Consider the following 23,827-nt stretch of genomic DNA (forward strand, 5'->3'; position numbering starts at 1 on the left):
AAAATTTCCAGCTCTTTATTAGTCCCCCCACCCAGCTTCCAAAAAGCCACAGGAATACCATCTATTTCTTTCCTCTAGATTGGTTATATGTCACCATTTTTATCTCCTCTCCTCCTATCCTACATGTTAGTAATAGAGTCTCCTCTCTAACATCGGCAAATTAAATTCTTTCATAAACATTTCCATTTGCACCTTTTCTTGAGTTCCATACTTCTGTGCTTTAATAGTTTCATAGCATTTTCAAAACATTTCTAATACTTCTATAGGATCCCTTGTTATCTTCCTTGTTATAGGCTCCCTAAGTTTGGCAACAGCCCTTTCTACTGTCTGTTGATGGAGTCTTTGTTGTAAACGTTTTTGTGCTCTAGAGTAATTATCAAAAACCAGTTGCTTAAGAGCAGTCTTTCTAAACTCGAGCATATTATTGAGGTAATCCCTTATTTTCTGTTTAGCATTCTGCAGTTGCTCCGCTTCGTGTTCTGTGGGATTCCCCCTATTTTGCAATACTTTAACATTTGTTAGTCCCTCTAAATAATTACTGTTACTTAACCATCTCTCTCTTTCTTTTATTTCCACCCTATTTTTAAACTCCACTTTAAATTTATCCCACTGCCAAGTTATATTTTTAGAAGAAATTTTTATCTTCTCTAACAGCTACTGAATAATTTCCACTACCCATTCCTTAAATACATCTCTTTTCAACAGCTAGGCGGGAAAAGCATCACTGTCTCATTTTTCTTTCATAACCTTCCGTTTTTATTTTAGTTATTATTGGCGCATGACCTGAAATAGTTATAGAGTGTGTCAAGAACTTCAATTAAATGCACATGTCCCTGTGAAATGTAAATTCTCTCTAGCCTAACCCAGTTTTTGCATCTTGAGGAATAATATTGAAATTCACTCCAAACTCCTACTACTGAATTCACATCTTCCATGGAACAGCCTGTGTTTCTATTAAGTACTGCCTGCCTTTGCCTCATCTTCATAGCACTCTCACCTGGTAAAAACACTTGAATGCTTTCAGAAAACAAGAAAACATTTTCTTCAAGCCATTTCTTATGATCAGAATGCCTGCTAGAAATATAATGAGAACCATACACAAAACTGCCAAGCATACCTTTTGTTTACTAGAAAAAAAAGCCTTGCAATATTTAATATTCTTTTTTATTTACTTGCTTTCTCTTAAAACGTGTTTCTAGATTAAGCTAATGGTCTTAATCCAGTCATTCCCTTCTGCAAGAATGAGAAAAAGCACACTAATTTTTCTTTTGTCATGCTCTTTTAACTGGATTTTTTTACACTGCAGTGCCTACATTTCTTAAAACTGAACAAGGAAAAAGAGACAAGAGAGAAAGAAAGAAAAGGAAAACATACTTTATAACATGCAAAGAAAATCATGCACTATTAAAACAGCACTATTTAGAAAAAAAATTGTTTTACTTAGTTAACTCTCTCCCTTCCCTGAATATTTTTCCAGACGTTAATGGCATGAAGTAGGGCGTATGCTTTAGAGTCCCCTACAAGATTAAAGTCTAAGAAAGAACAATATTTCCAGATTCTCTTGTTCTATTCCTGTTCATCTCCATCTCCCAAATCATGTCTCTGTTTCATTTCCAATGTAATCTCAATTCTTCTAGTTGACTCTTGTGTTTTTTTCCTTCTCTCAAGCATTTTCCATTGAAGCAATGGAAAAGGTTTCACTGGTACAGTCTTCTCTGTGGTCTTTATTATCAGAAAAAAAAGATGCAGGATTTCCTGATTCACAGCTCACTTTTTGTTGGACAGTATTTTGCATTTCTTTCTTAGCATGTACTTCATCAAAAAAATTATTCTGCCCCTCCAGTGAAAAATATTTTGGAGAGAGCTGGGTACAGCAGTCTGAATCTCAAGCCTGCTTCTCAACATTCCCTGAATAATGGAATAAATTTACTCCTCTTCTGTCTGGTGTATAATAAGTAGACATTCTCCATAAACACTCTGCTTTCTCCATTTTTAGTACTATGTCCTTATGCCACAGTTTTGTCAGAATCAACTTGTTCTGCTGGTAAGATAGCATCTTTACTATTAAAGGTCTAGGTTGTTTTGTCATAACCGGTTTGGAGCACACACACAATGTGCCTTTTCAATTAACAGTTCCTGTTGTGGAATACCAGCCCAGTTGTTTACTTGTGCTTTGATAAAATTAATACAGGCTGTTCCTCCCAGCTTCTCTGGTAGAGTAGAAAATTTCAGATTTTCCCTACATGCTCTGTCTTCTAATTCTATTATTTTCTGAAACCTCTCTTCTTGTGCAGTCTCACATTCAGCCAGCCTTTTTTTCATGTCAGCCTCAGAGTTTTGCAGTTTTATCATCTTATTTGAATACCTGTTTAAAGCTTTTTTCCATTTTTCCAGCCTTTTATTATTTGAGTTGATACACTCCATCAGCGTTTCATTTATTTCACTCTGGTCTGTGTGCATTTGCTTTATACTTTCTTCTAGGTTACTGGAAATCATGTCTGGAGCTTGCACTGCTTTTTGCTGAACAGCTGCAGTACTTTTCCCCGTCAGTGTTTTTTCGTCAACATTTGTAGTTGATTTTCCTTCAGGTCTTCTGTATTTATTTTTTCCTGGCATCCAGGCAGTGAACTTACTAGCCAGTTACTGAAATTTACCTAGACATCTAGATCTACTGACGTTCTCTGCTAATTTTCCATTTTCACACTGGGACAGCCAAAATAAAGCTATTTCTCAAATGTGCAATCATCTTGGAAGTCTTCCATTCATTTTCTTGAGCTTTCTTACTCTCCCCCTTCTGTTTTGGATACTACTAAAACATTGATACAGAAGGCCATAGTGCACGTGTAAAATTTTACCACAACAGTAGATCTGCTTCTCTTCATTGTTGCAGTATTCGCTCCCTCCCCTCCAACCCCCCCCCCTTGTTTGTTCTGGTTTTTGTTTTAGATCCCCTTCTTTTTGAGGATGTCCTCTTTTTCTTTTGCATTTTTTCCTTCTAGATGTGCATGGACTCCTTTCTCTTATGGAGACTGGTCTCTTCTGTGGCAATTCAGTTCTGGGTAGTTGCATCCACACATCCCGTTTATGTCCTACGTTCTGTAGAGGGAGCATAAATGTGACGTATGGCACACATATGAGATCATTAGGCTTTTGTACATTGGCCAAACGTTGGGCTGCCCTGGGCAGGAGATCCCTTCTGTTTTGAGTACTGCAACAGTGAAGAGAGAGACATCTACTGTTATGATAAAATTTTACACAACTATACTTTCTATTCTCTTCACTGCTAAAGTTGCTCTCCATACTTGCATATAATAAATCCATTCTTTCAGCTGGACTAGATTTACCTCACTTGTAATACATGTTTTAAACTGTATACTCCTGGTCCTCCTACATTTTAAACCTTCTTGCAAAAATGTGTATATTTTTATATCTATGTTATGTTACTATACTATATAATTTAGTTATAACTTATCTAACTTTACGGTTGCGACCAAGGAATGTAATAAGTCGAGCCTGCAAATGGTCAGATTTGATCAATGTTCTACACCGGTAAATAAACAGATAAATTCAGGTCAAACACGGCTTGCCATTATCGCAGCAATTAACACTAACAAAGCCAGTTTAAACTTCAACAAAAAATAAATAAATTAATTAAAAAAACAAGGTGACCGGGCTAAAAGTGTGCACAAAGGCAGGAAGTGCACCAAGTCAAAGCAATAAAATCACTTTTACTCAAATTGATTTAGGGCTTCTTGTCCTATTCTATTTAGGAGTTCACAGAATAGGATGAAAGCACTAAATCATTTTGAATAAATGTGATTTTATTGCTTTGACTTGGTGCAGTTCCTGGCTTTGTGCACACTTTTAACCTGGTCACCTTGTTTTTTTGGGTTGGGTTGTTTTTTATGTCTTCTGCCTCAATTTTGGTTACCAGTTTAAACATCTGCTAATAGATAACAGGATTAATATACTTGCTGTTCATTTATCAAAATCGCAGAGTATCTCTGCATGGAGGTATGTTAGCAGACTCTGGCAGTTTATGCCTGCAATACTCCAAATGGGTTAGCAACTATTTTAATACAAATTTCTGTTTAAAAAGTCATGCAGCATTCCTGTCACTTCACTCAATGGGGAAGAGCGTCAGGTAACATATAATACAGACTAATTTTTGAAGCCTACAAATTTAAACACCTGAAACTGTATACAACCAATAAGAAATACAATGGCAGTGGGTAATATTGGATTTATGCATGACCTGTAATATCTGGTCAAAACAATGAAGCACAAAATGGCTTAATGTCATTGGTAAACCCAGTATTACCCATGGCTGCTCTTGGTATACCCGTGTTACAAATTGGATTTCTCTTCACATTCTAAATAGGTTCATTGCTGTGTAGTACTATATTATACCAATGCAGAATACACACCCCCTGGGAGATCAGAATACACATCCCCCTGGGAGATCAGAATACACCCCCCCCCGGGAGATCAGAATACACCCCCCCCCGGGAGATCAGAATACACAACCCCCTGGGAGATCAGAATACACTCCCCCCTGGGAGATCAGAATACACCCCCCCCCCGGGAGATCAGAATACATCCCCCCGGTAGATCAGAATACACCCCCCCGGGAGATTAAGCTACTTCTCATCATTTACTCCCTCCCTTAATCTGGCTACACCAAGGACACCGTGTAGCCTTTGTCATCACAGCTTCCAAAACCTCTGCTAAATTCCCATTCCTGAACCTTCTACCAACTCATACCAAGCTCGAACTGTACACATCTTAAAAGGACCACAAGCGCCTTCCTTTTTTTTTTGTCTTGACTAGTTAACTTGTGTGTGCACCCAACTGTATAACCATTTCCTTTCTTTTTCTAAACAGCGCAGTCCCACATGAATTAACTTGTCATACGCAAAGTCCTTTCATTCTTGTCACATATTTTTTGTTGTTCTTCAGTGGACCTTCTCCACTTTTTATTTCCCTAAACAATTTACAGAACTGTCCAAAGAGCTCTAGGAAAGCCCTCTCATTTATTCTGTGCAGAAGCATTTGCACCTCTGCCTCCCTGAAATGAGCATCTGTCATAGCAGTTTATTTGACCTACTTCTCCCAGTGGTTTTGGTGTCACAATCACCCATGTTTTCTTCCTTTCTCTTTGTTCATAACTTCATTCCTGCATCTCATAAAGTGAACAGCCTTTCACATTTTCCACTGAAGAAGAGCGAGTGCTATTGTTCTATCAATTTAAGCCTAAACAAGTCATTCCTTAACCTACTTCTCACCACAATCGTATATCCTACATTTGCCTTATCAGACAAAAATAAATTATCCCTCATTTCCTGATAGACCAGCATTGTATGCACACACACAGAAACACAAATTTGACAGTATTCAATGCTTATTTTGTTGAACTACCTGCTGACTGAATCAAAGGTGACAACACTGAATAAATGGTTTAATTTATTCAGAAAGTATTGTTTAAAAAGGAAGATATTAATTTATCTGAATTTAAGAGATCTCAGAACTTATTACAACAAAAAGCAGGAGGTGAAGGAGTAGTGGTGACCTGTGTTCCTTGGAGAAAAAAAAACAACTTTTTTTCACAGTACAACTTCCATTGTGAGAGCAGTGCTTGCACAGATATACTGATTGAAAAAACATACACCAAGTAACTGAACAGTAAACATGATGGCATTACTGTCTTGCTCTTTTGGGCATGTACACAATGATATATGTGGATGCACAAAGGGGCATCTTTTAACACTTTTTACCTGTGAAGAGTGCTGTTTGAGGGCAGTGCTGTGGGAGAATCGGCGAGGAGTCTGAAGTGCTGCTATGAGGTGGAGATGTTATCAGTCAAACACACGTTACATTTTTAAAATATCAGTACTTAATTATCTGACATTCTGCTTAACTAACCTGCACATTTGCCATAATGGCATCAGTTATAAACCAGCTCTTACCTATAATCATCCTTATTCTTCTCACCACATTGATCAGCTGAGATTTTAGGGGAAGAATGGACCACCTAAGCAGCTCCATGATGTTTTTGTCATGACTGGAACCCACATGACTTGGACCTGACTAGTTGGCTTGTTGGTGAAAGAACCATTTAGGAGGTGCTGCAGTGAACATCCTTTGCTTGACTGCCTATGCTACATGAAAGAAAGCAGGGAGGAAGACTGATCCTCACTTTGCGAGTGACTGCATATTACAGCACTGGAACATAAGGGGTGGCAGGTGGTCAAAAAATGCATGCCTACTGTGGTCAACAATCATGGATGTATATCAGCACATATTTCCACTCAGCTCTTCAGAGTGAACTGTGGAGTAAACTTCAGATAAGAGGAAGATAGAAAAAAAAAATCCCTCTAATCCCACAGCAATTCTGGCCAAATGTTTTTGGTTCTCGTTTTCCACCCCCACCCACCCATGGAGGTTCTGGATGCTACGGAGCACAGGAGTATTACTGGGGCTATAAGACGAGAAATGCTTGTTATTGAGGGCATGTGCCAAAACATGATGTGGACAAATGTAGACCAGCGATCTAACCAGACACCTGGAATGTCAGTATTTCCAAGGGTCTACTGTAACACAGTAAAACAAAAAAAAAAGTCTCTAACCTTGGTTTTTCTTCCAAACTGCATTAGAGATCGGAAGGTCTTGATTGGGTAGGTAGGGTTTGAGGCGCTGCTGAACAGCTGCTGTTTGGGGCACACTGAAGGGTGACTGTGCATAAGATAGTAAGGGTTCAGTCATAGAAGTGTTAGGTTGCCCTGAAATTCTGGTCAGTGCTGGTGGTCCAAACAATGACGAATCTAACACTGGAAAATTCTCAGTAGCTCCAGAGACGACTGTCAAAGAAAATTTATCAAGAGATGATATCCCTTCTTGAAGTGAGGTGGTTTCAGATAATCGTTTTGTAGAAACACTGTCCATGCCTGCAGAAGATATCTCATCCTTTTCATCTTGACTGGTAATACGCTGCAGTTTTGGCATTTCTTCAGAAATGGGCAACTTTTCTTCAGAGTCATCAGCAGCATTGGAGAGAGATGCTGGGACATTTTTTTCTATTTTGTCTGGCAAAGTGCTGTTTGACACATCTGAACAAACATGGAGATGCTTAAAGAGGGATCTGTGTGTTCGAAAACGTACCATGCAGTTTTCACATCTGGAAAGTAAACAGAAGTGACAATTTACCTCTATGCCACATCAGTAGCATATTTATATATAATTACAGTGAAAGAAGTGCATGGCTTCAACTAGAAAATCTAATGTATGTCTTACGTAAAAATACACAACTAGCTAAGAAAGGGCAGAACACAGCTCTATGTACTACTATCTACAAATTATTTTTCATTTTCTTAGTATAAGGCACAATTGTTTTGAGCACAATAACAAGCTACCTACAGGCATGACATTCACAACACTTGACTTGTCCCAAACTTCACAGAATGTCTCTAATTTTGCCTCATATGTTTACCCCATCCCTCATAAAACTTTTGATTTTCTGGTAAATCACTAAGGAAAGCAGTCGGTTAATAATGCCAGCAATGACAGTTTCACACCTATTATTCACAAAAAATGCATGTTGATACACAAAGTCATTCATCTATTAACTTTTTAAGTGAACCAAGAGCTGTATTTAAAAACCTTAGGCCTTTAACTCCCCTCATTTTTTGGCTTTGTCCAGAATTTTTCAGCAAAATGTTGAGAGGTATGAATTGACAGGCCTTCCTGCTAAGCATAAGCACACTTTGCAGGCTGTTCACACGTATACACTGATCCTTAGGTTTAACAGCACATCGCCTCTTCTGCTGCTGCCGAACGATCCCAGGACCAAAGGGAAAGGACCACCAGTCACTTTATTATAATTGAAAAAGTTGGTGGTGTACCAAAATCCCATGAGGTGGAAAACAAAGCTGTCAGGCTATTCATGTTATAAATAAAGTTGTCACCAGTTTAGATCTGTACTCATACATCCTACAGTTCCAGGGTCTCAGATACTTTCCCCACAGGTCTGTTAAGGCTGACAGCTTGCCAGCCTACCCTGTGCTCTTACTGTAAACTGCAATATGTTTGGCATTACCTCTTCTTTCTTATACACTGACTGATACTATTTGCAAGAAATAAATGCTGTGGTGGATGAAGCCAGAAACAAATCTTTGATGTCAACCATTCTGTCTCCCCCAGCCCAGGGCCACGGTCACCACGGATGCTTCCCTGTTAGGGTGGGGGGGCATTTCCAGGGAAGGATGGTCCAAGGCACCTGGTCCCCCATAGAGGCCAATTTATACATAAATGTCCTGGAATTGAGGGCAGTTCTGTTAGCATTGCAAGTGTTCCACACATCCCTTCCTTCTGGGACCATTGTAATTCAATTGGACAACATGTCCGTCGTCTGTTACATCAACAAACAAGGTGGAACCAGGTCTTGGCCCCTGTGTCGGAAAGCCATGAGAATGTAGCATTGGGCGATGGCTTCCAACCGCTTTCTAATAGCAATGCATATTCCCAGGAGTTCCAGTCTTATCGCAGACAATCTGAGCAGAAACATTTTGATGCCTCACGAGTGGTCCCTCGATCTGATAATAGCAGCTCAAATCTTCCAGCACTGGGGCAGGCCTAACTGCGACCTGTTTGCTTCACCCCTAAACAACAAATGCAGAAGCTACTTTGCCCTGATCTCCCCCTCAGGGGGAGTCACCGAGGGATGCTCTGATGCACGATTGGCCCCAGGTCTACTGTACGCCTTTCCCCAGTTTCCCCTCATCCCAAAACTCAAAGGTTGAGAAGCAAACTGATCCTCATTGCCCCTTATTGGCCCTGTCAAGTCTGGTTCCCATTCCTGTGGCCTCACCTGATTCACAGCCCGTGGATCCTGGATCAATCTCAAGGACTGCTGTCTCATCCTCAGGGACTGAGTCACCCCAATCTACACAGCCTCAAGCTCACTCCACTGCCGATGATTGCCAGACTACCTGATATTTCATCCCCTGTTGGCGAGATCCTGCTGGCTTCGCACAAACCATCCACCAGAAAAATTATGTCAGTAAGTGGACTTAGGTTCTCTAGATGGGCCAAAGAGCATAACATGGACCCCTTTTCTGTGCCTATTCAGAAGATCCTACAATATCTCACTACCCTGTTACACGCAGGAGCTTCAGCAACGATGATTACAGTACATTTAGCAGCTATTGCAGATTTTCACAATGGAATAGACAATTCATCTGTTATGTCACACCGACTGTGCAAGACCTTCATGAAAGAAGTATTACTTATTAAACCTCCTGTCAAACCTCCTATAAAGCCATGGAACAACTAGCTAGGAAAGGAGAAGTATTTTTTTGTTTTTTTTTAGTTTTTTTGTAAACAGACAGAAAAAATACAGTAAATGCTTTGTTTTTCGACTAAATTGCTATCCACCAAAGCAGACACCCAAACAACTACCACCTCAGGACCCAACACATGCAACACATAGACCACACAGTCAGTGTCTAACAGTCACAGCACCTTAAGGCCAAATACAATGCCAGACACACTCGTCATTGGTGACTCCATAGTCAGACACACTGACGTCCCGCTCACCAGACTGAGTAAAGAGAAGGTCACAGTAAGCTGCCTGTCGGGCGCCAGAATCCGCCACATAACGCAAACACTCAGGTCTCTCAACAGCAGGTACAAGTACGACTCAGTCATTGTCCACGCTGGTGTCAATGACCTGAGACGTACCTCCTTGGAATACATGAAAAGAGACATTGAGGGGCTCTCTGATTATGTAGCCCAGGCAGGTATGACCCTGACCTTGAGCAGTATCCTACCTTCACCAAGAATGATGCCACAATACAGTGATAAGATGATCAGCTTTAATAATTGGCTTAAATTCTGATGTCATTCAAAGGGGATCCAATGTCTGTCTGCCTGGGATGACATGCTGGACAAGCCACGCTGCTTCGCAAGGGACGGCTTGCACCTGTCACCCCTGGGCTTCCGGATATTGGAAAAGGCTCTTGCCACCCCCATAGTGCCTTTTTAGGCAAGGCTCAAATTCTAAACCTACCACCCTAGAACACAAAAAAGGAAAAAAACTAAGGGTAATGCTGCTCAATGCCAGAAGTCTCAATCTCAAGATGCACACACTCAAGGCCCTTCTCAGTATGGAGAACATCGATGTCTGTGCTGTGACAGAAACCTGATTCAAGGCTCCTGAGAGCACCCCAGCACTATCAGGTTTCACCTCATATCATGCGTCCCGGCCCCAAAATCCGGACAACACCAAGAAAGGAGGGGGGGTGTCCATATTCATAAAGGACACCCACACCTCAAGGTTGGTGGCAACGCACGATGCATCGGAGACCATCCAGGTGCAATTAACCATAGGCAAGACTGCTCTGCAATTTGTAGCATGTTACAGGCCACCCTCTCAAACTCAGGAACCTCACATGGCCTTCCTGAAAACATTGGAGGGGATAAATGCATCTCCAAACACCATCATACTAGGTGACTTCAACTACCCTAATATAGACTGGGAACACTACTCAAGCCCAAACACTCTAGCCTAAAGGTTCCTGGAGTTCATAAACTCAAATGACATGGAACAACTAGTCACCATCCCCACAAGAGGAGAAAACATACTTGATCTCATCATCACTAACATGGGATCACAATGTTCCCGGAAGTATACCCCTCACTGGTGAGATCAGATCATAAACTAATCTCGCTGGAGGTCCTCATCCCGCCCCCACCTGAAATAAAAAAGACCACAGTGAAAAACTTCTCAAAAGCTGATTTCACACTTCTAAAAACTAGTGTGGTCTCCTTTAAGGCCCCTGAGCCAGTGGTAAACATTACTCAAACCGCTGAATCACTTACAAATGCCTTCTACCAGCACCTACAGGACTGCATGGATCAGGCAATCCCAAACAAAACTAAGACTCTTTGTACCAAAGGCAAGCGTCCAGTCTGGTGGACCCCAGCCATAAACAAGCTCTACAACAAAAGGAGGAAGCTACTACAAGATAGAGCAAAATCCTTGAAAGGTAAGACACCTTTGATCATTATAAGTAAAAAACTAAGAGCTCTCATAAAATCATCCAAGGCAAATTGAGAGAAAAATCACCAAGGACTCAAAAGACAATCATAAGGCCTTCTTTAGCTATGTTAGAAACCTAGGAGGAAACTCCCAGATATGCTCAGAATTAGTTCAAAATGATGTGAAGATTACTGAACCTACACACATTGCCAACATACTGGCTGACAGGTTCAGTGCAAACTCCCCCCCCCCTCCCCCCCAAAAGGGGAGATATCTATACCAGAGGATTGTAGCTCCCCAAACATCTCCAACGCCCAGGTGAGAACTGCTCTCTCCAAGGCAAAAAACACAGCATCCATGGGACCGGATGGTGTCCCCGGCTGTGTGCTCCATGAACTCAATGAGGAATTAAACCCACAGTTAGGACAGCTGTTTAATCTTAGCTTCACCTCAGGATACATACCCAAGGAGTGGCGCACGGCGACTGTGGTCCCACTTCACAAGGGTGGTGCCTCCACCGACCCTGGAAATTACCGTCCCATTAGCTTGACAAGCCTTATCTGCAAAGCCATGGAGAGGATCATAATGGAGCTCATAAATAAAGACATAGGGAATTTGCAGACTTTGGATCCAACCCAGTTTGGCTTTGTCAAAGGCAGATCATGCCTTTTAAACTTGGTTGACTTTTTCGAGACAGTCACCAAGGCCATTGATGAGGGAAAGGCAGTCCATACAGCCTACCTCGACCTGGCAAAGGCCTTCGACACAATACCCCACTCAGGTATCATCGAAAAGCTCATCAGCTTGAATGTAAACCCATACATCACAAGATGGATTGCAAACTGGCTAAGTGACAGACCCCACAGGGTCAGAGTTGCTGGAGCCATGTCAGACTCAAAGCCTGTCACAAGTGGTGTCCCACAGGGCTCAGTCTTGGGTCCACTCTTGTTCGGCATCTACTTTTCTGAAGTACAAGCAAACACAGGAGGGTTATGGCTGACAAAGTTTGCAGATGACTGCAAACTGGGCGCCATAGTCGAAAACACATCTGACACAGATATCCTTCAGAAGGGCCTCACAGAAACGGATAACTGGTGCCAGAGCCATGGCCTAAAGTTAAACGCCAAGAAATGCATAGTCATACCCTTCGGGAAAAACAAGGTTACCCTAGCTACCATATAGGGGCAATCCACTGAGCACAGAAGAAGTCATCAGGGATCTGGGGACCCAGGTTGACAGTAGCCTTCGTTTGACACTCATGTTGCTAAAGTAGTTAGGAAAACCTTCTACATTGCCCACCTGATCATGAAGGGATTCACATCTAGATCAAGGGAGGTCATCGTCCCCCTGTACTCATCACTCATTAGACCTATGATTGAGTACAATGCCCCATTCGGAATGTATCTGACCCGACACCTGCAGCAGCTGGAAAGGCCCCAAAAGTTCCTCACCAAAAGGATAAAGGGTCTCAAAAATATGTCTTATGCTGCCCGACTGAAAGAACTCCAGCTCTATTCCGTCTCATACCGCTTGCTCAGAGGTGACCTGTGCCTGACATAAGGCCATGTCAAACCCAGATTTGATGAATATGCTTCACCTCAAAAAATCTAGATCCCTCAGAACCACAAGGGAGGGAGACTTAAACCTTGACACGGTTATTAATAGAACGTGCTGGAGGGACAGATTCATCACCCAGAGACTCCCTATGCTGTGGAACAAAATCCCGGTACATGTGAGGCAGAGCACCTCGCTGGCCTTGTTCAAGAGGAATCTTGACCAATAGATGGGAGATCACAGATATACCCCAGGGATTACTTCAGTGTCACTGCTTGACAGAGGCACAGCAAAATAATAGGCATAGTTTTATTCAAACTAAAGGGGTGGCGAAAGCCACATAACTATGGGCTAGGCTTATAAATGCCCTTGGGCAGATAGCCTAGTATGAACCTATGAACCTATAAGGCGTATCATGTGGTTGAGTGGGTGGGTTAAGATCGACCATAGTGATGAAAGGAGCCACTGTTGTGCAACCTCACTAGTGATACTTGGGTAATGGTTGCTGCCATAGAGCCCAAGAGTTGTTTCCCCTCATCCCAAAATTTCTACAGTACAAGGCGTGCTGGTACAAATGTCTGTGGAAGGAGGACTTGAATCTGGTTTCTTATTCTGGAAAGCCTGTGAGGAGGAAGGGAAGCTTGATAGGATGTTGTGTCGAAGATCGCTCCAATGAATTCCAGTGTTCTTGTTGGAAACATGTTTGATTTTTCCATACTGATCGTGACACCTAGACAAAGGGCAAGACCTTGAGTGTAAGAGAGAATGAGAAGGTTCCTGGTCATGGCGGTGACGAGCCAATTATCTAGACATGGAAGCACTTGGAATCCTTGTAGTTGGAGATGAGCTACTACGACTGCCATACATTTGGAAAACACGCTGGGGGCTGTCGAGAGACCAAAGGGCAGTACCATGAAGTGATAGTGATTGGCTCCCAGCCAGAAGCGAAGAAATCTCTGGGAGCATTTGTCCATCTTTACTGGGGTAATACACGTCCTGGAGGTCTATAGAGCACATCCAGTTGTCCTTCCCCAGAATTTTTGAGGTTTGATGAATTTGTTTAGTAAGCTGAGATCCAGAATTGGTCTCCAGTCCAGCCCCCTGTCTTTTTTGGCACTAAAAAGAACCTCGAGTAAAACCTGGATCCTTTTGGTCTGGTGGGACTGGTTGGATGAATCTTTTTCTTAGCAGCTTTTCGATTTCTAATGCTGCAGCCTCCCTCTGATCGGGTGGAATGTCAGGGATTTGTTTTATGGGTCTGGGAGTGAGACTGAATGGGATATGATGGCCTCTGGATATTATTCTCTGCACCCACACATCTGTTGTTATGAGCTGCCAGGCCTGTAGGTGCAGAGAGAATCGTCCCCAGACTGCTTCCAGAGGAAAGCAACTGGGCCACTGTTCAGGAGCGCTGGAAGGGTCAGCCAGAGAAGAAATCCCTAGTGCCCTGGTTGCGCGGACCCCCTCTGCCCCGAAAGGTATGGCTTCAGGATGAGTTGCCCCCTCTGCCCCGGGGGATTGCTCATCACGAGTGTCATGAAAATATCCTTGGGACTTCTTGAACCACAATTTTCCTCCCCTATGATTCCTGGAGTAGGATCTCTGGGGGGGTGGAAAAACGTATGCCCACAGCAGACAAGGTCTTTCCATATTTCTCACTACGTGATAGTGTCTCTCTTACTTTGGGACCAAAAAGGGAAGATTCGTCAACAGGCGCATTGACAAAGGAAGATCTGAAAGGGTCCGCAAAGTCACGCAAATGCATCCAAGCATGCTGTCTCATGATGCCCGATGCGGCTGCTCAAGCTGCCTCCTCAGTAGTGTGAACAATCAAGCGCATTGAGGAGTTCGAGATGGATTCTAGGGTAGCTAGCTGGAAGGCAATAGTATCACTCACCTCCTCAGGCAGTACCCCCACCAAAGAGGCAGACATTTCTGAGATTAGGTCTCTTTGGAGGTGAGTAAAATGTGCCAGGTAATTCAGCGACTGAATGGCAAAGGTCGCAGAAGCGTAGGTCCGCTTCCCCAGTCTATCCATAGCCCAAGATTCCCTGTTCAGGAGATGAACAGTGGAACTATCTTCTACCAGTTCCCTCTTGGTGGCCGCCACAATCATAGAATCTACCACCAGCTATTTGGACCAGTTGGGTTGGTCTTCAGGAGTGGACAAAATTTTATCTGGCCTCCGGGGGACAGGTTCTATGTTGTCCAGGGCCTTCCAGGCACGCTGCACAATAAGCCTAATGAGCTCATCCGCAGGTAGGGTCACCCAGGAAGTAGATGGTTGAGCACAGAAAGCCTGCAAGAACACAGATTCCTCTGAAGAACGGCTGGAGGGACTCCACTCTCCTCTCTGTTTGAGGATCTCGAGAATGTCTCCAAATGAGATGTCTTCCGGGGAAGACCGTGGGGACCCCTTCTCCCTCATCGTAATTGGTGTCTTCGGTGATTGAGTCCTCAGGAGAATCAAGATGCTTCCTCTTGCAAAGGTTCTTCCGGGGTAGCCCCCAGTGGGGTCTTCTGAGGAGGACTCCTGAGAAAGGGTTCCCTTCAAGGGAAGGTCTTGCAGCTCCCATGCTTGAGATCCCAAAGTAGGAGTTTGGAGACAGCTACATGCTAGAGGGGGGTTCTGGTTCCAATGCCAATGGTGCCAACTGCGAGCCTGTTGAAGCGAGGACCCTCTCCATCACTTGTAAAGCAGGCCCACCCGAGGAGGGATGGGAGCCCGGAATAGAGGACAACCTCAGAACCGGGGTCACAACCTGCCCTGAGGAGCCCACCTTGAGGTAAAAAGCTCCGTGAGGACCGGTAGCTGCTGGGAGAGCCGTGACCGTAGACAGCGCCACAGAAAAAAATCGGCACTGAACTAGGTGTCACAGTGCTGACAGCCCAATCACTGCTCCAAGGGTGTACCAGTTCCAAAGGAGCTGTGGCACCAAGAGTTATCAGTGCCAACACAGAAACCTCTGCTGTCAGAGCAGAGACAGAATGCACCAGGATGAACATCGGTACCGAAGTCTCAGAGACCTGGGAGGAGGTCAGAGGAGGATAGACAGGTGAATACACCATGAGAGCTTCTGTTCCAAGAGGGAGGGAAGAACTAGATGGGGTCAGTAATCCTCTAGCTGCCAAAAGCTGGTCCACAACCCTCACTACATCTTGTTCCGAAAGACTCCTGGTGGATTTAAAGGAAGCTGCCGAAGATTCTGGTCTCTAAATAAAAGTATTGAATCGTTGTCCCAAAAAGGGGTCATAATAAGGAGAGTACTTGGTTCTGGCAAGGTGCTCAGTCTTCAGGACCTCAGGTGTCATTATCAGTGGAACCATGTAAGACATTGGCACCGAGGCAGGGGATGGTGCCAATGCTGGTACAATGGTAGGAGCGTGTGTCATAATCAAGGTCGGCACCGAGGGGGATGGTGCCCATGCTGGTACAGTGGTAGGAGCCTGTGTCATAATCAAGGTCAGCACAGTGGGAGAAGACAGGGACCCTGGTGCCGAAGCTCTCAGCGCCGACAGCAAGGGAGAAGCCTGGTGTCATCTCAGTTTCGAGGAGGATGGAGATGTCGGAATAGAGCGACTCCGTTTCCCTTTATGCTTTTTCATATCCTTATGCTTAGGAGGTGGTGAGACCTCCATCCCAGCAAGAGCCTCCGAGGAATGGTGTTTTCAGCATACCCTTCAGAATAAGCTAGTTCTTACATTCAGCCAACGTACGGTTGCTGAAGCTAGAACAAATGTCACAAGATACATTAATGTGGTCAACGCCCAAACAATAAACACACCGGGCATGACCATCCGAGTTGGGCATCTTACGGCCGCACATCACATGGTTTGAACCCAAAGCTCAGCCTTATCCGACATTACAACACACTAGTGCTACATCCAACAATAAAACTATCTACCAAACAATAGCAAGAAGTTAAAGTATGGAGAGAGAGAGCGAAATTCTTTTCTTTTTTTTTTTTTTTCTTTTATGGATAGCTAGGAAGGAGTACCAGCAATGGTACTAAGAAATACCAAAAGGTAAGAGAAGGGCCTACCAAGGTAGGGAAGGAGGAGTCGTACCAACGATGGTACGAAAAAACTACCAAGGTAGTGGGTAGGGTTTAATCAGGAAATACAGAGTTTAGGAACAAGAAATAACCTTAGAAGGAAAAACTGGCTAAGGGAAGGTAATTAGTTGATAAAACTACAAAGAACCACAAAAAAGCTACACTTAGCTTGAGGGAAGGCTTGGCACATCTGACGAGGAATGTGGCAAACGAGATCTGGAGAGACTATGAGAGGGGCATTGTGGGTAGGTCTTAGCTGAGACTTTTTGGCTGGCGTGAGATTGGTACCGGCTGTGTCGGTTCTGAGGAGGAAACCAAAGTCCTATCAGTAAGGAATGAATGAAGATTTACAACATCAGATGTTTTAATTTGTTTTCTTCTTCGCTTGAGGGAAATTAGCCTTTGATGATTTTAAAAAGTAAATGCTTTCCTTTAACCAACATCCCATAAGACTATTAAGACATGTACTAATTAGAATCAAGAGCCAGTAGAGAGAAGAATATGAGCCTGTTTTCAAAACAGTGGGTAAAAATTCTGAAAGAGTTACAAGTACAGGTATGGAACATATACCTGCATGTAATCTATCCCTAAAAGTATCTTGATTACATTGCTGTAAATAAGTCATTATAGTCTGTATGATGTGTAAACATGTCATTATAGTTTATATGATGTGTAAACACGTCATTACAGTCTGTATGATGTGTAAACATGTCATTATAGTTTATATGACGTGTAAACACGTCATTATAGTCTGTATGATGTGTAAACATGTCATTATAGTCTGTATGATGTGTAAACACGTCATTATAGTTTGTATGACGTGTAAACACGTCATAGTTTGTATGATGTGTAAACATGTCATTATAGTTTATATGATGTGTAAACAGTGAATGCTATATGGAAACATTTGTACATTGTAACCTGATGGAATATACAATTACTGTATAAGCTACAATGAAGCCATATGCTCAATATACGTAACAATGATGTCTAATGCACTAATGCATCAATAGAAATCGTCACTGCCAGTCGACTTTGTTTCTGGATGAAAAGTGTCCACGGAGCAATACACTTATTAGCATAAAGTTAAATAAGTACCTAGAATGTTGTGCTAAACCTTATGCTGCTATTTGGAGCAAGCTACACATAGACTAACGAAATGAAACAAAACAACATTTGTTGGGTTCATGAGCCATAAAGAAAGAAGTAATTTCTGAAGTTGCAAAAATAAAAGCACTGTAAAGAATATCTATTACAGTAAAACAACACTAGAAAACATATCAGATTAAAGTTGATACTTTGTAATGAGAATGGGTAAACCTATGCAATAGAATTCAACCCAGATGAATTCAACTTCAAGGAAGGATACTTAATCAGATTATGCAAGTGTCATTCAGTGGAATGAGCTGCTAAATGAATGGTACACTTATCAACGTGGACATCTTTTGAATGAAATAATATAGTAATGGCCTAAAAACATTAAGTACACACCTAAATTATCATGGGAGTATGACTAAATGCGAAGAAACAGCAAACGATTCTTACTGGATCCTAGGTCTGAAGATGTCAGAAATGTGGAGGTATCCTTGTAACCCAGATCCTGAAGGTTTATACCACTGAAACCTCTGATATTGTGCCTCCAAAGGCTGTAAGGCCATTAGCTACTTACATGTCCTCCCTGACCCGAAAACATTTTCTTGGTGTCCATCACTTTTTTCTTTAACTCTACACTAAACAAGTACATACATTCGATGATCTGTGTCCGAGGAGTTAGGGTGAGAACATTTGCTTGCTCCAGCGCAGTGGCTCAACCTCCTCCTCCAGGGCTTTACTTGTTTCAAATTGTAGACAGAGGGTCGGAAGAGTAACATTGGCTCCTTACGAAGTCCTATGAGTGAGTCAGAGAGATGTGATGAAATCTTTCTTCACGGTGTGGTAGTAGAGTTCCCACTGATGAAATACTTTACTTCTGGAAGAACTGGAAACCAGATCACATTGTGCTGTTAAAAACCATTTAACAAATTAACAACTCTTTATGGATACTATTGACAAAGAAGGAGCAACAAAAGGCCATCAATGGAAATGGGCTACGCACAGTTGGAAATTGATGGTTAACAAACACACACAAATACGCTAATCATTTCAGAGAGTCCTCTCTCAGGAAACTTCGATCTCCTCACTGGCTCTAGACATGGGCGAAACTTCTGGGTACAAAAGGCCCTTGACAGGGGCTTACTGAACAAACTCAACTGCTGATGGTATGAGTTCATCCGGGACTTGTTAACAACAGAGGAAGAACCATCAATAAATATTGGTCTGGTTATTTTGATGTTACGGTATTGATACTACAACTTTTGGTTGTATTCTCATTTGAGTATATAACAACTTGGTTTGTGAAACAATTTTCAACGTAAAAATTAAGAAGCGAAACCAAAACTAAAGCGCAGATTAATGGAACACATTTATCATAAATTGAAGAGTAACCAAGGAAGAAGAAAGGTTTATCAGAACTGTAACTGTAATATGTGGCTACCTTGAAGTCAGGCCTTAAAGAGTGAACTATCTGGTTAGTATGTGTTAACGGATCTGTCTTTTCCAATGGAACTGAAGTTTCTTTAAATGGATTCGGAGCATTTTTTTTTTTTTGCTGTTTAGGTGATAATTGAACTGTTTTTTTTTTCTTATCTCAAACGGATTTGTTCTTTACCAACGAATCGGGTCCACTATTACAAACGCTAAGGTTTTTTTCTTTGTTTACATTACATCTGGTTGGATTGGACCTGGATTAATAACAGGTCGTGTATCTGGGACCTGCTAAGACCCTTTTGTATTAATGAATGTTGTCTATGGGTCTTGGGACAATCTACAATCTTATTTTGGTTTATGGTTTGGGTATTACATTTGTTGGCTTCATTATATTGGACTTCAACAAAGAGTTACATGAACTTTTACATCTAAGGGTGTGTATGTATCCACCTCATTACATTTATTTTGATAATAGGCATACAATAGGCCTGGGATCACTTTGAACATATTGGCTCTAAGGGAGATAGTGCATATTCACTATCATTGCACTCATAATTATATTGTAGGAGCTATTACAGTTTTGGTTTTGCCTCTCATCCAAATATATTTGTGCTCCTTGTCACCTTATCACCTCCCTCCACCAATTACTACTACTGGCCACACCCCCAGGAAATTACACCTACTTTTGTACTCCTTTCACTACTACCATACCTTAGAACCTACTCTCAATCCTAAGGCCTTACACCATCTATTTCCCGCTATACCCTAACATGTTTCTTCTAGTAACTTTCCTCCTACTATCACTCTCTTCCTTAACCTACATTACATCCATTCACGCATTCAACCCCATAGATAATACCACCTATCATATAACACATACTTTAACACCTATTAACACATACCAACTTTACTATCTGTTCAACATTATTTAAAGACAACATAATGCTATATACTAATAAGACCCACCTTCCAAATCTTTACTATAGGAAAACCCCTTTTAAAGTTTTCACATGTGTAGCACTCGCAATTAAGCATATAATAATTCTTAGCACAATACTCCTTATATCAGGAGACATTCACCCAAACCCAGGACCCTGCTCCACTACCCTAAAAAATAAAACTCAATCAGACCTACTGATCGTAAATATCAATGCCAGAAGTATTTCAAACAAAATCCCAGACCTACATGCATTAATTTCTCACCATTCCCCAGATATTCTCACTATCTCAGAAACCTGACTCAAACCCTCTGTCTCAAACAATGAAATTCTCCCACCAGGATACACTATTCTAAGGTAAGACAGAACAGGCAGGAAAGGAGGTGGAGTTGCCATTTTCTTTAAAAATTCACTTAACCTCCAGCCACTTCAAACCTCCATATCCATATTTCAGAACACAGAAATCATAGGTGCCACTCTATCTTTGAAAAATGAAAAAGCAAATCACCATTATATGTAGCTATATCCCTCCTGGAAATACCTCCCATACTATAGAGGAAATTCTTCAGTGGCTCAGTCAAAACCTTCCACACGAAACAATTGTACTAGGAGATCTAAACACTGACTGGATAGCATGTAACTCAACTAACCCCTCCATTCCAATAAATCTCTATGGATTTGCCCAATTAATCCAAGAACCCACAAGAATAGAAAAAAATCCCAAAGACAGTCTATTATTGACTGGACATTAGTAAACTATCCCAAATGTAACTATCACACAGGACTTCTACCAGATGGACTAAGCGACCATCTCCCTACTTTTCTCCTTAGGAAACGTGCCAATATCACAAAGCCCATAGTCTACAGACAAGTCAGGGCTAACAAAAACTTAAAACCCAGAGGAACTAAATGATACTTTAAAACAATGCAACTAGGAGCCACTAAAAACTCTAGACCTAGACCAAGCAGAAGAATATTTCAAGAAAACATTCACTAGAGTTCTAAATCCAATTGCCCCAATCAGAAAAATTAGAGGCAAAGCAAACTATGCTCCATGGCTGAGCAGAGATGCAAGAGCCTTATTAACATCTAGGGACTCAGCTTGGAAACAATGGAAAAAAGACAGCTCCAACCAAAGTAAACAAAGCTATAAACAACTTAGGAACCAACCCAAAAAACAAACAAAACTAGACAAACAAAACTACTTCCACAGTTTATAAAACAAACACTCAAAAAACCCCACAAAATTCTGAAATACCTTAAACTCACTGCTAAGACTAGGTAAAACTACCACCCCCACCCCTAAATCCCCCAATAATGAAAATAGCAATATCGCTACCCAACTAAACCATCACTTCACAAACCCAATTCACCAAACACAATGACCTACCCATTACTACTAAAAACAGCGCTCCAAATAACTCAGCAAAACTCTCAAATAACTTACCCCCTTTACCCTCTCACCTGTTCCAAATAGCAAACTTAAGAAGCTCATCTGTAAACTAAAACCTACAACTCTTGCAGCCGATGAAATACCTGCAAACATTTTGAAAATAGCAGCTGACTCCTTAACTTACCCCATCTCTCAATCCTTATCAACCGGTCAGTCAAAGAAGGCTATGTTCCTCAAATCTGGAAAATCTCCTACATCATACCACTACATAAAGGTGGTAGCTCATATGACTTTTCCAACTATCGGCCAATAGCCATTCTCTCTCCCTTATCCAAGCTCTTAGAAAAATGTATCCACTCCCAGGTTCTCCAGTACTTAACCTCACATAATCTTCTTTCCCTCACTCAACATGGCTTCCGCCCTCACCACAGCACAACTACTGCTCTTCTGTCTTTCATAAATGAAGTTAACCAGCTCAGAAACAATAATAACTTTGTATCTGCTATCTTCCTTGACCTTTCTAAAGCTTTTGACATGGTTTCACATCCCCTGCTACTTGATACCCTCTCTGTCCTATCCTTCGACTCCCCTACCATCACCTGGTTCAAAAGCTATCAGATAGACAGCAAGCTGTCCAATGGCAAGCTGAGCTATCACCCCTCCTCCCTACCTCTATAGGTGTACCTCAGGGGTCAATACCCGACCCGCTATTGTTCTCTATTTTCACAAATAACCTACATACCCCCTCCAAACAAGCCACATTAATACAATACGCCAATGACTCAACACTCATCTGTGCAGCCCCATCTCTTACCACCATAAACAAACTGGCCCAAGACTCCTTCTCTTCTGTAGAAGGCTGGATCTCTGACATCCAATTGATTCTCAACCCTAACAAAACAAAACTTCTCTTGTTTGCCCCCAATAAATCCAGATCCACTTCCCTACCCTTCTCAATTACATCTAGAAACGGCACAGTCATCTCATACAAAACTCCTAGGAGTTGAGATTGATAAAAATCTGTACTTCGATATTCACATAGCTCAAACTATCCAGAAGGTCCACAAAAAAATGGGTACTCTTTATAGACACAAGAATTTTCTCACTGACAAAGCAAGAATCACCCTAGCCCAAACTCATCTCTTATCCACACTACTGTATGCTGCACCCATATTTACCCATATTAGAAAGAGAGACCTCGACAAATTTGAGGGATGTTACAACAGAATTGCTAAATTTGCTAACAACTCCCCTTTCAAATCCCACCACTGCAAAGTACTTACTGACCTTCAATGGCTCGAATTCCCACAGTTACTTAACTACCAACAGCTTACATGTGCTTTTAATATCCTAAATAACCCAAACAAAACAAACCCAAACAAAAATCCGTTGTATGGCAGAATGACATATCTCCCCAACTACCTGTCTCCATAGGGGTTCCCCAAGGATCCATCCTTGGACCCCTACTCTTCTCTGTTTTCACCAATAATCTACCCTCTGCCACCAAACATGGCACACTCACACAATACGCAGATGACTCAACCATCATCTGCTCAGCCCAGTCCCTACCCAAACTACAAAAAGTCACACAGGAAGCCTTTTCCTCTGTTGAAACGTGGTTATCCGATGCCCAATTAATACTCAACCCAAACAAAACTAAACTACTCATCTTCCAACCCACCAAACATACTCAAAACAACTCTCACTAACATCACAGCAAAAGACACCACCACTATATACCCAACTGAACATACCAAATTGCTAGGATTTGGAAATAGACAAACTAAAATTTGACATTCACATATCCTTGACCATAAAAAAAGTCCACAAAAAACTAGGAGCGCTATACAGAAATAAGCGACTTCTCACCAAAGCTGCAAAGATTTCAATAGCAAATTCCCACCTTATCTCCACCCTACTTTATGCCTGTCCAATATATACCAACCTAAGGCAATGCGATCTAAACAAGCAGAGACCTGCTACAACAAAATCGCCAAATTCGCCACAGGGGCATCCTACCGTAGTCACCAATGTCTCTCACTTGCTGAACTGGGCTGGCTTGAACTCCCTCACCTCCTTCAATGGTATCAACTCACTCGCCCACAAACTAGTAAATCATCCACTAAATCTCCCATCCCTCCAGAATCTACTCCAACCCTATCGCACCACCAGACCACTAAGATCCAGCAACAAAAATTACTTGCTCACTAAAGCCAATAACTCTGCTGGTGAAGCACTATTCTCTTGCACCATAGCCAAATTATGGAACTCCCTCCCACCCACAATTACCTCCATACCATCATGCACCCACTTCAAAACTTTACTA

General features: G+C 42.0%; 1 protein-coding gene across 1 annotated transcript in view; it reads right to left on the reverse strand.

Moving 5' to 3' along the window:
- ZNF414 (zinc finger protein 414) overlaps positions 1 to 23,827 on the reverse strand; it is a 1,162,011-nt gene that overhangs the window by 415,988 nt on the left and 722,196 nt on the right. Inside the window, exon 5 of the mRNA XM_044090610.1 lies at positions 6,627 to 7,174. Within this exon, the coding sequence (XP_043946545.1) occupies positions 6,627 to 7,174 (548 nt within the window). The remainder of the gene's footprint in view (positions 1 to 6,626; positions 7,175 to 23,827) is intronic.

The sequence above is a fragment of the Protopterus annectens genome, chromosome 13.part0 (assembly GCF_019279795.1).
Source record: "Protopterus annectens isolate FY-2018-M chromosome 13.part0, PAN1.0, whole genome shotgun sequence".
Classification (NCBI taxonomy): domain Eukaryota; kingdom Metazoa; phylum Chordata; order Ceratodontiformes; family Protopteridae; genus Protopterus; species Protopterus annectens.